Source organism: Helicoverpa zea, chromosome 6 (assembly GCF_022581195.2).
Source record: "Helicoverpa zea isolate HzStark_Cry1AcR chromosome 6, ilHelZeax1.1, whole genome shotgun sequence".
Lineage (NCBI taxonomy): Eukaryota > Metazoa > Arthropoda > Insecta > Lepidoptera > Noctuidae > Helicoverpa > Helicoverpa zea.
Window position 1 is genome coordinate 5,738,778 of NC_061457.1, and position 17,752 is coordinate 5,756,529.

General features: G+C 36.6%; 2 protein-coding genes across 3 annotated transcripts in view; both read right to left on the reverse strand.

The window, feature by feature from the left end:
- LOC124631441 (transmembrane protein 132E) overlaps positions 1–12,364 on the reverse strand; it is an 87,680-nt gene extending 75,316 nt beyond the window's left edge. For both annotated transcript variants that reach the window (XM_047165839.1, XM_047165837.1), the window contains exon 1: positions 11,901–12,364. In XM_047165839.1, coding sequence (XP_047021795.1) covers positions 11,901–11,934 — 34 coding nt within the window. In that variant the 5' untranslated portion in view covers positions 11,935–12,364. The remainder of the gene's footprint in view (positions 1–11,900) is intronic.
- A 2,745-nt stretch (positions 12,365–15,109) lies between these two features.
- On the reverse strand, positions 15,110–17,464 carry LOC124631454 (rRNA methyltransferase 3, mitochondrial). Its single transcript, XM_047165853.1, has 5 exons — positions 16,916–17,464; positions 16,583–16,830; positions 16,263–16,418; positions 15,499–15,787; positions 15,110–15,347 (listed from the first exon to the last, which is right to left on the reverse strand). The coding sequence occupies exons 1-5, from the start codon at positions 17,323–17,325 to the stop codon at positions 15,179–15,181; spliced, it is 1,272 nt and encodes a 423-aa protein (XP_047021809.1). The 5' UTR covers positions 17,326–17,464; the 3' UTR covers positions 15,110–15,178.
- Positions 17,465–17,752: the final 288 nt, after the last annotated feature.

Below are 17,752 nucleotides of genomic sequence, written 5' to 3' on the forward strand. Positions count from 1 at the left end.
ATGGTTAAAACTGCTATTGCGATCATATTGCGATTCGATTTCTATTCGATTTTGACATTATTAACTTAGGAGAATCGGGCCCCAGAAGTTCTAATCTTTATAGCTTCGTAGAATCATTCGAAGTTAAGGCACGAATGGTCACAAGCTCGCGAGTGAATCAAATAATCAATACCTTGTGCCTAAAATAAAATGTAACAATAGCCCACGGCGCATAATAGGACAACCGCTTAAAATGCTTTCCATGTTCGGAGTCATCCGGCGGTGACCGCTTGCGCTGCCCGCACTCGGCTGTCGGCCCGGAAGTAAGACATGGGAATCTAATCACTTACCCGATCTTATCTGCCTTCAAATATTTTAACTTTCATGAAAATAAATAATCGCCAAGTCAGAAAGTCATTAATTTCACTTGTAACCAGGATGTTAGTTGTGACTTGTGACGCGAAAGCTAGACTCTTTTACGATAAGCCTATCGCAGTTAGCGTTCTTAAGCATTAATAAAGCTTTGACAGCACTGTAAAGACTGACTGTGGAGACTGAAGTGTGAACTTTACTTATTTATAGGTCATATGAACGTCGCGCCTGGATTGAAATGCCTGCATGAAAGATCAATACATATCTTCAGTGATAAGTTTTTAATGACCCCTATCTACTGATTTTAAAAACATTGGCAAAGTGGATAAATCTAATGTAATAAAAACATCTCTTTAGCAAAAAATACTGTAATGTCATTCAGCATTTGGCATAAGAGGCGCCCTCAAAAAGCGAGCGTGAGTCGGCAAATTGTAACTAATGGATCTCCCAGAAGATGACTCATAAGTCCCACATGTCACTCTAAGTAAGTCACAGACTGATTTTATAGAGACGCGGGTTTTGGGGTCCGCTATTTTTGGAACGATGGGAAATGGGGCCACTCTCCGTACACAAAAACTTACCCTTATATGAATTTACTGACATACAAACCCTTTTTTATTTACCCATTCTATTTCGTATTATTTTTTATCAAGTAATTTTATTAAGACGAAATCACTTCGACTTATGGTCGATAGTCTTTAAAATGAAGCAATGACGCCAGCTCGCATTATACCCAGAAATACTAATTGATCTGAATTAAATAATGAAATGAATGTCTGTCTGGTTATGAAGTGACTGCAAATAACATGCTCGCTCTAATTACCACGGCTCCTATTCCAGTTACTTGATTAATTGAGTCGTTAAAACTGTTAAATCAGAAGGAAATCTGAATTATAATTTGGCGAAAATTTCATTTCTGATCATTGATTGACGTACATCGTAAAATATGATTACCGATACACATTTGCAAAGTAACAGCTGTCTGCAAACATATCCATGTTACCACAATAGGATTACACAAATGAAAGCTGGATTTCAAAACGCAAAACACGGATTCCCATTGCGTAAAAGCAATTCAATCTCCTAAGCACACATGCGGACTTCATAAATCTCATGTCAGATCGGTAGGAGCGCGTTTTATGTCATAAATACAGCGGGTATGTATGTCAAAACATGGGGGATTTGGGTGCTCTCCCTGCGCGGACGGCCCAACCGTCGCGCGACGCCAGTCGAGATAATGAAAAAAGAAGATTTATGATCAAACTCTAATCAAATTTTATTACCGCCTACGACCCTCTACGTTATTATTCCTTGCGTACTGCCTTTTCATTATCGATTAATAGTTCACTGTGTCACCTTGCAATGAGCTCCCTCCTGCAATGTTTTTGTTACAATACAAGAATTTAATATCAAGAACACGTAATAAATGTATATCATGGTGTTGCTTAAAGGCTCGAGCAGACCGGATGCGTATGCGTAACCACGCGCGTAGTCACGCGCGTAGTTACGGCGTAACCATGAGTTGTAATGTATGGAAATGTATGAAACAGGCCACACCGCTTGCGTAACGTAGACACGCGCGTCGTTACGCAAGCGGTGTGGCCTGTCTCATACATTTCCATACATTACAACTCATGGTTACGCCGTAACTACGCGCGTGACTACGCGCGTGGTTACGCATACGCATCCGGTCTGCTCGAGCCTTAAAACAAAGCAGATGAAAAATCAAAACGAAGCCAAGTTTCCTTAGCCAAAGGGGTCGTGAGTCACATTACCATAAAGTTTCCAGCACGGAATGTGGTGTTGTAATAAAGCGGGCAATAATATAGCCATTTGTACGCAACGTGGAATAACGCTCGCACCTCCCCCTACCACCATGATCCCGTCCTTCACCTCTCTGACCCAATTATACAGCACATATTACATTTTTTTAACCCTTGCACCTCGATCTATTCACTCTCAAATGGCTAATAATAACATAATAAAATGACCATGAACTTGAAAGTCTCGATAATCAAAAGGGTTACTCCCCATTGTTTTGTTTGAATCAATGAAACCGGTTTTAAACTCATAGGAATAGTTAATACGAATGCTTTGAAGTTCAGGAGCTACCGCACTGTATTTGGAATAAGAGAAGTACAAATTCCATTGTAGATAAAGTAACAAAGACATAATTTTATCAATAAACGTGAAATGAAACAGTGCCTCAGTCATTCCTTCTTTATCAAATAAGCAGATATTGCGACCCAGTTCTAAGATTGCCTGATTATAAGTTCATATTGCTGGTTGAGAGGTCATCAAGAGCATCTGCATTATTGTTATGTCTCCACTTTCATTCATTGTCTATTCAATTTACGTTTTCTCCCGTGGAAGGCAATCATAGAGCAACACGGAGGGGAGTAGCCATTGCGTTTTTTACCGATACAAAACTGTCTGTCATTTTTTGCGGGGGGAAATCACACATTCTCAAATTCTCACACAAAAACATTCTATGTCACTACGAAACGCACACTCTGACAATTGAAAAATACACTAACAATTTCACACACACATTTAAACAATCCGTGTCATAATAGTATAATAATATGACGCAACTACACTAACAAGTCCTTACACCCATAGCTGTACAACTGTCGATACGCATTATCGATAAATTCAAAAACTCGGTTAGGGAAATTAGCTTTAAATTCAAAGGCAGATATTATTATTGACTTTATTTATTATGTATAATCAAATCACATATAACAAATAAAATTACCATTTTTTTTTAATAACATAAAACTAATCCTTTTTAAAAACTACTGATAAGATACTGATACGGAACTATCACTGGTTTTTAAAATGGATTAATTTTCTATAAATATGACGAATACATTTTTGGGGGTTTGTTTTTTTCATTAAGAAAGAAATTCTTGTATCAGCATATTTTTGCATTATTAATCTTGCTAATTCCAAGTTATGATTTGTAAAATCGTTTTCGTGTGAATGGTAACTGATTGAGGGAAACAAGTCTTTGCCAATAAATTGTTTTAAGGAACGTGTCACAACTTCATGTGTGGTACAAGATCGTGTAGGTTTATTGTCGTCACTTAAATGTCTTCTTATGTCTTTTTCACAAATCCGGCATAAAAGTATAACTTCTTTTGAGGCATACAGTAACTTTCCTTTGCTTTTCTGGTGAATTAAACTTTTTTCATCAATCGGCCCAAGCAAACCTTTAATGCACGTATTGCATTTAATTTTTTTTTTTGTTGAGAAAATAACATATCCCGCTATGTACTCCACAACTTTTTCCGCAAAAGGGGATAAAAAAGTTAGAGCTTCAATCTCATCAATTAAATCGTCAGTAAAATTATCAAAATTGTGTTCGTCAGTAGCGTCATTGCTATTGTATTGTCGTACTGTTGAAGCATTAATTTTTTCTAGTGCAGATGTGCAATTCAGTATCGTAATTTTTTCCAATGGAATGCAGTTCGTTCCGTTTCCCGTTTGTGTTAATTCTGTATTAACAAGAATTTTTTTATAAATTGCTTCAAACTGGGAGCTTGAGGGATTATCGCAATAACCACCATGACTCCTTACTATGGAAAAAAATAGTTCGAGGTGATCTTGGCTTATCCTATGTAGTGGCATATATTTGAGGCCATTTTGTTGGTTTTGTATTAAATCTCGAAAGATAGATTTGGTACTCTCAATGCAGATCAAAAATCCTAAAAAACCCGTGTATCGAGGAGAATCTACTAATTTAATTTTATGCGACTCCCCGTTGCGTTTCTTTACATGGGCTGATAAGCTCAACAAAAGCTTTTGAGCTTCATCCATTTTTCGAAAAGCTTTCTCAAAGTTTTCATGGTTTAATGCTCTTTTATAACCAGTTTGACGTGACCGGGAATCCAATATATCAAAAACGTCGTTTATCAGTGAAATAAACTTCGCAGTTGCAGTTGATCCATTAAACTCCGATAAATGTAATTCTTTTTCACAAAACAAAAGCGCATCAGCAACACTTCCGCTGAACAATTGTGCTGCAAGGCGAACATTCATTATTTTTGTTTTGTAATAAATGTGATTTGCTTTTAATTTGTTAGCCATGTAAAATAATTCTTCTTCCTGTATTTTATGTAATGCTTCCACAAATAACCATTGAATTTTATTTTCATTATCATCGTAAAAACATTTGTAGTCACAAAAAGTGTTTCTAATTAATTTTAACATGTGACTTGGATCTAAAAAAAAGTGAACTCGTTGCCCCGTTGTGGGATCTAATATAGTAGTTTGCAATTTATTTGCAACTAAGCAGCAACCCAGTTCCGTAGCCATCGCTAAATTTGCTTTTGCGCCGTCACACGTTAACGCTTTTATTTCTATTCCGGTTTCATGTACTAATTCAAACGCTTTAGTTACAAGTTGAGCTTTTAACTTAGCACTTGTACCTTTAACTAAAAAATATCCGATTGGGACTTTCCATGGAGTATTAATGCCTACTAATAGAAAAACTAGGACATCTGTAGCTTCATCTGTATTATCAGTTATTAAATCGAAACCATAATCAATATATCCGAATCGTCTGTCACCACTTGGATTGTCATGTGATTGTGTCTTTATTTTCATTTCATCGAAAACTAAAGTACAGTAAATTTTACTATGTGGATTGGCATCGGCTTTATATTTTAAGGCCGCCAAGGCTTCTTTGGTAAAACCGGGCCGTCCATCAATATTACTATACCATTTAGTTAAAGTACGCGGAGCAGGTAAACACGTCCCAAACGTTTTACGAACATACTTGTAAGCTTTGGGGGAATAAAAGTTGAGAGTTAGAGCAAAACACCTCAGTTCTGGTGAATACTTGGCTCGTGAGAGCTTTCCACTTTTACATTTCTTTAATTGACGCTTAATAAGCTCTGCTTCTTCAACGCCTATTTTTTCCAGGACCATCCTTTCCTCTTTATCTATCAAAGCTTTTTCATCTAAACTCTGAAGAATTTCTTCTAGCCCAGCAACTTTTTTCTTTAAGAAAAGATTTTTAGCTTGTAGCCTTTTAATTTTTTTTTTCTGACAATCTAATTGTTGCTGCATTTTTCTTTTTCTTGGTGTAAGTGCAGTAGTGGGAATTGAAGCAGATTTTTTAGATGTTTCCTTTGACTGAGTCTGAAAACAAATGAATAAATAATTATCTCTTATCATATCTTTACATAATTTACTTAATCTCAACAGTAAAATAGAAGGAATGACAAATTTATCAATATGCGATTCTACAATAAACGATTTAAAAACAACTCACATTTTGAGGAGTTGACGATCTACACGGTGATGTCAATGAATTAGGAATAGTCCGAGTGTCATTAATGGGCCCATTAGATGATAACCTCTCATCTGGTATATTTAATGATTGTCGATGATTCTGGAAAATTAGATTAAGTTTAAAAATGTAGGCTTCATTTCACCACTATGACTAACGTCAACGAGGTACATCATGTGGAATGTACTATTCGTTTACCTAAGCTAGTATTATATTATCTATGACCTTGCACATGAATAAAATAAAAACTTACGGAACAAATACAGTTGGCGGTTGGTTTGGCGCCATCGACTAATCTCCTCCTATTGTTCGCCAACACTTGAAAGTCAGAGGTCTTAAAATGATTTGAGCAAATGACACTATTTCTTGTGGGAATCCAGGTTGGTCTGTTATGAGAAAATGTCTTCCATATATTTCTTAAATTTGGATCTTTAGGAAACCTGCAATATATAAATAAAAACACATTATATGTAGTTGACGTTCTCACTCAGTAATTTTTATTTAAATCAGAAAACCTAATCTCAAAACTTTCTCCGATTTGACTTGACCTTTCTCATTTTCATCGATAACTATCTACAAACAAACCGGCAACAACACTCGCTCGGTGACAGCGAATTCTAGGAAAAAGACTCGGATCTGTCGCTCGACCGATCCGCGTTTTGTATGAAGACGCACGGCCTTAGTTGGTAAACAAATCCGAAACAACACGATTGATAATATTGCAGTTTTTAAGTTTATAAGAAGTAAATAGCAATAACGTAATTAAAAATTACTTACATATGAAAGGTAACGCCATCTTTTTGTAAATTTGACGTGGCAGATCTCTTTTTGCAGCAAAAAACAGAACAATTCGGCATTTTTTACGACGACGTCGATTCACTCACGCAACTAGATTTAGTCTAGCGAATAGTTTAGTTGCAACTAGTTTTATTGTACGCATAGGACCATTTGGACTTGTACTTTGACAGAGGGGAACGCCTGTGTATGGCTACTCCCCTCCGGTCCGCCGGTGGCCTGTGTTGCTCTATGAAGGCAATCTTCCGCCCGTTTTTTTGCAACTATTCTCAAGAGCTGGAATTAATATTTCTTTACAGGCGACTCTCCGCTTTGCAATATAATGGGTTTTTAATAGAACTTCAGCATTGTTAAGAGAAGAATAGTAAAACTATGAATATTTAAATGACAATTCTTTTTGAAAACCTTTCAAAATATTTTTACAAAAACACGTTTAAAATGACCCCTAGTAATGAGAGAGAGTAAAGGGTGCCACAAAAAGGTCCATTATGTGAAGTAAAGCGCAATGACTTGAATTAGTTATTCAGTTGATTATGCCTCCCCTCTGGCCACTCTATCATTATCGTTTTACTTCACGCACGTGCCGACTTGCGCAGGCACCCTTGTGCTCTTCAAGGTCGATAATTATAGCCTGCACAGTCTTTTGTTCCACACTCGCTACCCTCTCTTTACGAGTAAATATTATTTTGTCTTGGAGTGTAATTTGTTTTGAGCACTGCGCAGAAGTTACAAATCTCATCTGGTTAAAATCTGTTTTTCGTGTAGGTTTATATTCATACTGATAAATATTTTTATATGAAAGTACAAATATTGTACATAGATGTTTTGTTTTGTGTGTTGCACATACCCTAGCAAATCGGTAGATCTTATCGAAGCAGAGATGTCTTTAAATTCTATCGAAAATAGCTATTCAGTTTAGCACATTCTAGAGGAGTTTGCAGTGAACCTGTACGATGCTAGAAATACGAGGGCCAGACAAAGACACCAATTACAAGAGAATCTAAGATAACGTTAGTTAGGTAATAGCATTTTGTACGGCAAGCGATACCATCTTACTTAGCTAGAGTAAAACCCCTAAAGAGCAGTTGATTCGATAGATAGTAGATTAACAGCAATCTCTGCGAACAGTAACATGGATATTATAACTCGAAGCGCTTTGGCGACCCATGCCGCTAGGGAAATAACGCGCTCACTGTCTGTTATTTCGTGGAAAGAAAAAGAATTCCAGAGAAAATTTTGCGTCAGTATTTCTTATTGAAAACAAACATGTCATAAGGCAAATGTAATCGTATATGTCTAAAGCTTAGTGCCATAACCTCTTTATGAGCGAATTAAGAATTATGACTAACTACCGCATCATACGTTATGCTACATATTTCCAGATTCAGGGAAAGTAAATTCATCGTCAAGTTTATAGGAACATTTCGTTATACTCCGTCTCAACATAAGCAGCAAATGAGGAAAGTTTGGTAATAAGTTTATTTATACTACGGATTAGGCATTGTGGGTCGCTCCAGACTCTTCGGGGAAATTTAAAGCTGCCCAAATTGCACCTGGGAAATCACATTCTTACCTACATGTTCTAACTAAAGAAATAACAAATGGCCACAAACTAGAATAGTTTAAGCGGTCAGAAAGGAAGATCTTCTTGTATACCGCTCCAACACTATTTTGAGACTATAGTATACTGTGTTTTGGGACTTTGTACTGTACAAATGATTGATTAAACTTTGTTTCATTAGACAACTGTCGTCGTAAAGAATCGTTTGGAAGATTTAATCTGTACTTATAATATTATAAAGCTGTAGAGTTTGTTTGCTTGAAAGCGCTAATCTCAGGAAATCAATCTCTCTTTCAAATCTCAATTTCAAAATATCATTAGGTAAGTGTTAGGTAGCCTATTTACCGAGGAAGGCTATAGGCTACTTTTTATCTGCTTCATTTCCACGGGACGCGTAAGGAACTGCTGGCGAAAGCTACTTTTATCCTAAAATCTGCAATGTAATACAAACTTTAATATATTTAATATTTCACCCTCTCGGGGGTAAAAGGGTAGAAGGGATCGAAATCTACTGATCGTAAGGATATTAGATACGAACTCGGAAATATGTTGTAGGGTCTTGCAGAAATTGTTTTATATCATGAATTACATTCTTAGATAGTATTGGACATTATTTTTAGCTGAGCCAAAATATTTTTGAAAGGGACTGATACATTAAATTAGTGATCTTACTCCCATTAAAAGCTCATAAGAACAAAATCAAAGTGAACATATAATATGACCATAAACCAAATTCACACGACCCTCGGGCTACTAAAGTGCGCGGGCGCAGGCCACAGACGCCGCGCCTGCGCAACCCGACGAGTGTAAACACACACACACCCACATCGAGATGAAACGACGAAAGCCGGCATTAGCCACTTATCGACTCCTGCACCCGTTTTGATTATGTCTGCTCTGTCAACACCCCAAAATAGATATAGACAGGGACATTTCTTGAAGAAATAGATATTGTATTTGGAGACAATGTTACGTGCTTCATATCCCAAAAACTACCCGAAAGTAAATTGCAATTGCACTAGCTTCTCATTTGTGTTTTAATAACTTGCTCTATTTAAAAGACATGATTATTGACCAGCAGGTTAAAGATTACTGATTTTAAATGCTTACATGATCGAATTTTATCATAATTATACGAACCTAATTAATATAATCTGTGAGTGTTAGTGGAACATTGTGAGACTTTATCGATCAAACATAAGCAACGGCTACATCGACGCATGAGAATATTTTCAAAGCGCATCATAATCTGGATTATGGACCATAGTAACTTGGTTTAATACAATCCTAATTCTATGTTATGAGAATTTATGTATCGATAATGTCAACATGTATTAATAAAGACACGATTTTATGAAGCTGTTGAAAGTTGTGATAGACGGGTGTGTCTAGATAAAAAATGAGTTTTCTTTAGTTCATTACGTGATTTTTTAAATTAATACTCCTGTCTAACAGTTCTTAAATTCCAATACGTAATGTATTCATCATATGCATAAGAACATCAAAAGTTAAAACAGTTTTTGTGGAGCCGATACACTAAAATAAAATGCTTGAACTTAAAATATTATGATGAAAAAATGAGCGGAGGCCAGGTGCAGTCCATATCCGTTCCAAAAGAAAAAAAAAATGGGTGCTCTTTGAGAGGTAGAGTACAACATAAATTCGTATTTTTTTCTACAATATAACTGGGACATTTTATTTCTGTGCTACGGATAAGATTTAGTGTAGTATCTAACTAGTAATAGTAGCTAGTCTTTATCATTTGAATGTTCTTGATAATGATCTTCAATTTCGAGGTCTCTCTTGCATACTAATGCATTGTGCTCCGTTCAGTGCCTGTTGGCAACAATGAAATGACTGAATTGTATCATTAAACCAATCAATTAATAAATGTGCATTCTACTTATTCTTTGCACATCCTGACGATAATCCGAAATAAAGATATTTAAGGACACAATGGACACTTGGAAAAACTTAAGCTTAGGTAAGCAAGTTTAATGTCTCCGCAATAAAAAGCCAAAGGTCTGATGAAAAAGTTTTCCGGACTTGGGAGGTTGTCAGTGACACTGCGGCAAAGTCAAGCTATAGTAGATTCAATACACCTAACAGTAGATTGATGAGGGAAGCACCCCAGTTTTTCCAACTTTCCTTATTTTTCGTCGCAAGAAACTTTTCGATTTATCATATTCTATTTGAAATGGGGTTCGGAACAAATTGTCCAAGAGCAAAAGTTTTCAATGATAGCTTCCTTTAAGGAGAAGTACAACAATAGCTTTAAAAAACCTATCAATTTCAAACTAACAAGAAGTATTGTGGTCGTATGCAGTTAACGCTGTCTTACTCAGTCCTCCTACGATTAATGCTTTTCCATCAACTTTATGTTTCTGACGCTATTTTTAGTGTAACCTATGTGGTTTTGCAGTGTTTTGACCTTACAAGATCGTAAAAGAACAATAAAGCCGTGTATTTACATTTCCGAACATGTCTGTCCAAATTCGCAGACAACGTCGGACAATTTGGACCAAAATGTCCGATGATTTATGCCCCTTGCAAATATGATAGTGCGACATATCTGACGAGGTAGCGGATCATCCGACATCTAAAATTACACGCTTTATTGTTTCCTAAAACTTTAACGTATCCTTATAGCTCTATTCACGGCATTTTAACATATGATACCTATATTTGGATGATATGATAATATAATGAAGTTATACTTCGTGTTATGATGCGTAGTAACCTTAAATCTCTCGATGACGAAGGAATAGAAATTAATCTGCCTGCGAATATTATTTAACTATTCGTACAGATTTTTGGTTCAGTGATTGAGCGGTTTTATTTTAACAAAAGCAAACCCGTCGGACGGCCAGGGCTACCTGCGCTGAACACCTGTCGCGGGATGTTGCCTATAGCTAGTATGAGGGACCTCATATCTCAGCTGTTTGGGATTACATTAATAATGCTTAAGATTTGAAAGATGCTAAGAACTAAAAGAAATTGCCTATTCTAATACTCCTATAGGTTAGAAAAGAAGGGGTTCCTAAAGAAGCCGAAGTTTTTTATACCTTTAATGTAAGTAGAGATAACGTTATCTTCAATACAATGATAGTAGTGGAATTAAATGGCAAAGGTGTTGAGAATAAGAAGAAATTCAAATTGCTGTATCACGATTAATAGGACGCATAAAAAGGCAATTCCCATTGATGATACCGGCAGATGTCCATTCAACAATAGGCGCGTTTTAAATAATAATACAATCTCATCGGATCGTGATGTGATGCTATTCTTTTATTACAATTACTTACTTATGAAACCAAAGAAAAAATATTCTAAAGTATAAAAGGTGTAGAAAGTAAAGTAATTTCTATTATAAAAGAAAAGAATGACGTAAGTAATTAACAAAAATCTACAAGCACAAAAACAACTTTAATAAATTGTTCTCGGAAACGAGATTGGCGCCCACAAAAAGTGCCCTTTCTCAAACGGTCCCATTTGTTCCTTAAATTGCCCGAAATGAGGGTCCTTTTGCTGAATTACTACTTATTTTTCAAGCCATATGATAAATATAGTCTTCGTAGATGTAGTATATAAAGCTTTATTTTTCGTATATAAATCGTAGCAAGGATTAGAGACAAATAAGTTAAGAAATAGTTAAGGTCGTTAATTATTAGTAAGGAACGCTTGAGATGATGCTGATTAAGCTTTACTAAATAAACAATAATTAAAGCAGCTACACAAATCATTGGATTAAAAGATATTTAACTTAAAATGTGCATATGTTTTGATGACTGTCGAGCCATTAATGATATCAATTTTTCGATCCAATTAGAATCAAAACTAAGTACAGCAAAACATAATTAATCTTGATATAAAGGAAGACGCATGCAACCTTACCTGTAAGCAGGAACAGCAGAATTAAACGCCGCATGACGGAATGCTTGCAGGAACAGCCGGGAACGTTTACGCGCGTGTGTTTACCGCGGCCATCGTCAACAGTCCCGTCAGTCAACTATGTAGACAATGTTTACGCGACTCAGCTGACGTCTTCGTCTATTATGTTCGCCAATTAACCACACACTCGCGCACTGCGGGATCCGCACGCTGCAGTGTCAACGGCCACGAGCTTATGAGAAAAACTAGACACTCGGCGAAAGCTGTCCTTCTGGGAAACCACCGGAACTGTCCCACACTTGCCGCTACCTTCCAATGAGTTATTCATTCATCTTGCGAGATAGAATGTGCGGAAACTAAACGAGAGTCTCTTCTGTGATGAAAACATGACACATGGCTAGAGCGCCGAAGAAAGGTCTCGCGCGCGATCGCAGCGCACGGCGGCTGAGTCGCGAGTTGCGTGAGTGGGCCGGCTGCGGCCGGGGGACGGGGGCCACGCCTGCGCACCGCGCCCGCACCGCACCACCTCCAGTATTGACCGACGACGCCTCCTTCCTACATTTCACATCCTTAACTAGGTACTACGAATTCTCCTTTGAAAAATCCCTAATTCCATCCCTCCGATTGAGATAGGCCACGTCTATGGTCCATGAAATAAGCGCACCTGATATTTACAAGCAGTCATTATTTTAAGGATAGATGACTTGCCAAAACAGCTTGCTATATAACGCAGCCTTATGTTGTAGGGCTGAATTTCAATTCGGCGCATAAATTCAGACGCAGGAAAATTGATAAAGGTTTCTAGTCGTAAGTAACCTACGTAATTAAGGCTTTATATACTTGGATCCGAGGAATAATAGATGGGCACTAGTTAAAGAAAATATTTACAGGACAGAATAACAGTTTACAGATCACCCATTATTTAATCTGGAGTCTGTAAAAAACCGAAATAAATCATGAAAAAAAAATCTACTAACGAAGCCAAAAGATAAGTACCTAACTTGAAAAACTTGAACCTCTCCAAGAATGCAGAGTAAGAAGGTCGTGATTGATCTAGTCTGGGCGACAGCCTAGTTGGCCTGCAGCCTATATACGCAGTTCATGACGTCAAACAAGTTGGCAACCAGTGGACGCCCGCAAAGCGAATTAACTTGGGATCTAGTGGCACTCGTCGATGACATAAGCTATGTCCTATAAAACAGACCAATTCTGTCATACTAACTGCTCTACTACTTACTATTCAGACGGCCTTAATATTAGGTACGGCTGAAAGAACTGGACTGTTATTTATTGTTTTTTTTTTTTGCAAATTACGATTATTTTTCTAAAAAATAAGGGAGTAGATATATGTATAAAGTTAGAAATGCCAATGCCGAATTTAAAATTCGAGTTTTGCAAAGGTTCACTACCTACCTACTTACTATTCTGACGGCACTAATATTACGATTGTCTGAAGTAGATGGTTATTTATTCATTGTTTTTTTTTTTATTGTAAGTTACGATTATTTCCCCTTAAAATTAAAGAAGTAAGTATATATTAAGTTAGAAATCCATACAATCTGAATTTAAGCTTCGAATTTTGCAAAGATAAATGTGTTCCTGTCTCAATCGGCATGCCATTATCTAGTCGGGTGCACGATTATAAATGTTGAATTAGATTTTTGTCGATAGCATTATTTAATTTTTTTTAGGATAGTGAATTATGAGTTTATGGACTAGCGACTCTATTGGTCGATAAGTGCCGCATAAATCCTCCTGTCTCCTGAATAGGTTTTCAGGGAAGCATCAACTCATCTCAATGTAGAAGCTTTAACAAATAGGTTCCATTTGTTACGCGTTCAGGCAACATCTTTTAAATATAATAATAAGACATTTAACATTGCATACGTAGGTAACTATCTAATTAGTCTAACTTTAAAGTGACCGCACACGACCTTCTAGGTATAGATATCTTATTATTGTTTTGATTTTCCTATCCCACGGATTATCTAATCGATTGGACTGCTAATAAATTAATTTTAGATAGCACGTTAATCGAGAAGGAATAGGTATATCTGCCAGCTGTATGATTTCTTAAATTCAATTTGCAAATAGAGCTGAGCTGTCTTAAAACGGCGGCCTTTTCGAAATTCTCTGAAACTCTCGTTTCAGGACAACAAAAAAATAATAATAAGTTACGGTTCTTTTTGTAAGTTGCCGAAATGAAGATGTTAAGGTGGATGTGTGGCGTCACTAGGCTCGACCGTATCCGCAACGAATACGTGCGAGGAAGCTTAGGGGTGCGTGATGTAGCGGATAAGTTGCAGGAGAGCCGATTACGGTGGTATGGCCACGTAAAGAGAAGACCACCAGACTAAGTGGGAAATTTGGCGCTGCAACTTTCTGTTCCCGGTCGAAGATCACGAGGCCGCCCTAAGACCAGATGGCTGGACGTGGTTTTGAAAGATATGGAGGAGTGCCAGGTGTCCGAGAACGATGTCTTAGATAGAGCGAAGTGGAGAAGAAAAATTAGGAAAGCTGACCCGACCACCATGTGGGATAAATAGCTGGAAAGAGAGAGTTCTTTTTGTAATTCTAATTCAATTCTTTCTATTGACTCAGGGCTGAAACTGAGTTTTCCTACAGGCAAAATCGCTTAAATGCCGATCCCGGCAATCGAACCCAAAACCTCTTTTGTAACAATCGCGTTTGTGACCGCACAGGCAACGCACACGCAAAGGGGATTTCTATATTAATTTACGAAGATTTGAGACTTGAGAGAAAGTAGATACTAAAAAAAACTTACGTGTTCAGGAAATAAATATAAAATTCCTACTACCGAATAATGTCTTGACTGATTTTTCTCAAGTCCTGACTTCCCTCTATACTCGAGTCAGTGAAAAAACTTCGCATTCTGTCTATGTCAACGTTCCAACTGAACAGGCTATATAAAGTTCCGTCTGGATCCGGTAGGTGGCGTTCCGAAGTTACAAAGCGCATAATGGAAGGTATTCCGATATAACAATAAATATTGTTCTTTGTTATATAATATTAATAAGCAATGAAGATTATTATACATTGGCTCTTACATAATGTGTTAATAACACGAATATATAGGCTGAGTATGCAGCCTCGCGAGGCTACCGCAAATAACTACAGTGATACATTACTTTGTTTATGTAAATTGCATACCTACATCTCCAAAAATATTTACTACTCAACAATCAAACACGTTTGTTTTTAAATTCATATATTGAATAACAATGTTACAGTCTATTCTACTATATCTACATAATAAACTACTAATTAGCTTGAGACATTTGCCTTGCAAGTTTTTCCTGAGTCCATGTTTTTATGAGTTGCTTTCTGATTTCAAATGCTATGACAGCTGTAGCCATGCCAGTATTCAAGCTGTCAACTCCTCTTTGTAAGGGAATATTTATTCTTACGCCATTTTTGGCTGCTGCTAACCTGTAAAGCAAACATTATTTATTACAATAAAGAAAGAGATATAAAATGACATCTACACAATATAGAAAAAAAATATTTTACTGCAATTAACCATGTTATATGCTGCAGAAGTTGTTTTTTTTTTTAATTCTAGCAAGTCAGAATAACATACCTATAGCTCTCATCACTGATTCCTTCAGTTTCTCCACCTAATATTAAAGTAGTATGTTTTAAAAAGGGGTAATCAACACCATAGTATGGCAATACTGGCATGTCATTTCCCCTATCAATTTCTTCACTCTGGTCTAGATCTGTGGTGTTGCTATCGGCAATAAATACTGATGTGTCCTTTTCCAAGTGGTTTGGCATTTCATCCCATTCTATTGACTGATAGATAGGCAGTCTGAAGTGGGCGCCTGCTGCACTTCGAATCACCTTTGGATCCCAAGCATCTACACATCCTGCAAAAAAATTTTTACTTATAACTAGCTTCTGCCAGCGGTTTCACCAGCATCCCGTGGGAACTACTTCCCGTACCGGGATAAAAAGTAGCCTATAGCCTTCCTCGATAAATGGGCTATCTAACACTGAAAGAAATTTTCAAATCAGACCAGTAACTACTGGTAATCTCAGGAACTCCTGAGATTAGCGCGTTCAAACAAACAAACAAACTCTTCAGCTTTATAATATTAGTATAGATTATGGTATGTGAGAGGAGACCTGTGCCCAGCAGTGGGACAATAAAAAGGCTGATGATGATATAATTTTTAACATTATTATGGCTGTAACTTTTCAAAGCTACTTTAGAAGTCTTTAATAGAAAATTCTCCAACCATAGTATTTATATTTTTTGAGAAATAGTTTTATGTTCAAAATAATTTGTCAACTTATGTCATCATTAATGACATGACTGTCTATTTTTTGTTTTTATTGTACCTTTTGACAGTAAAACTTTCTCACAGCCAGCACCAACAGCTACTCGCAGTATGGCACCCAAGTTGCCTGGTACTCTGATGTTGTCACATATAAACTGAAGTGGCAGAGGCCTTGATAAGCTCTTTACATTATCTGCTGTTGGAGTTTCAAAGATACCTGAAATGTAACAGAAGAGAGTGTATTAGCATATGATTAATATGTTTTAAAATTATAGTTACATTTTAATTTTTGTTTGGCTTAATTTTTTTTTCTAATTTACAAAAGAAGTTTGTGCAACCAAAGAGAACCTACTTGAAAATAATTACAAAAACTAAACTTACCAAAAATACCTGGACTGGTTTCAACATCAGACCACATTTGCATTTCTTTGTAAGCTACTTTATAAAACAGAACCCCAGTTTTAGGCAAGTGTGGTTTTAATTTAACAAGCTCTTCTGGCCTGCTAAAGATGACATACTTTAAGGTGCATTTAGCTTCCAAACCATCAACTATAAGTCGCCAACCTTCCACAAATGTGTGGCCAGACCTCAATCTTTCTTTTTTTGACTTCAACTTCACTAATAAGGTACTGAAAGAAAGAATTAATTACAATTAATAACACCAGTGACAAAATACAAGTATGTTGTGGTTCAATCAGTTATGTAGGGACATACCTTATACGCCCATCATTTTCTTTCAACTTTTCATAAATAATGTCCCCTTTATCATCAAAAACTTTTTGTTGACTGAGATAAAACTTGTGCTTCTTCAGCTTTTCGTCTCGTTTTTGTTTGATTTGTTTTGTTTTCTCTGGCGGTAAGGATGAAACCGCAGGCTGCTCTTGAATAGCAATCTTATTTTGTACGTTTTCAATTTCTTGTTTGGCATGACTTTTATTTAAAATAGAAGGATCGATTTCTATGATCTTTTCTTTTTTAAGATCAGATTTTTCAGTAAAAGGTAACAAAACCTTAGTAGGAGACCTGTGTGACCACCTTGCATATAACCTTACTGATTTATACGCCGCCGATGGTAGCTGGCGAACAAAGATTTGTGACATTAATCTATTCATATGTCTTGCCATTTCTATATTATAGCACTGTGTATTGTAAACAAGTATTACTGAGATTTAACTAATAAAATCTCTTGTAACGTTTCATCAAAATATCCGCAACATAACCTCTACATCAATCGCAAAATAACAAACTAACGTCAATGTCAACTGCTGTCAACATCTGTCTGTCATAGTCATTTTTAGGCATAGACATAATATTAGTAAACAGGACTGCGCATATAAACCCAAACAAAGTGATCCTAAAACGAGCCGAGTGAAACAGTTAGTACGGAGGCTGTCTGTCCCTTTCTAATAGGGTGACTATGAGATTAAGCTATGTGAGACAAATCCGAATTTGCTAAGATTATTAAACACAGATTAGTATTGAAGTTTTAACTTACGCAGTTTGTGACCTTAAGATACTAATAAAGGCTTTTAATAATTCGCGGAAATTAGC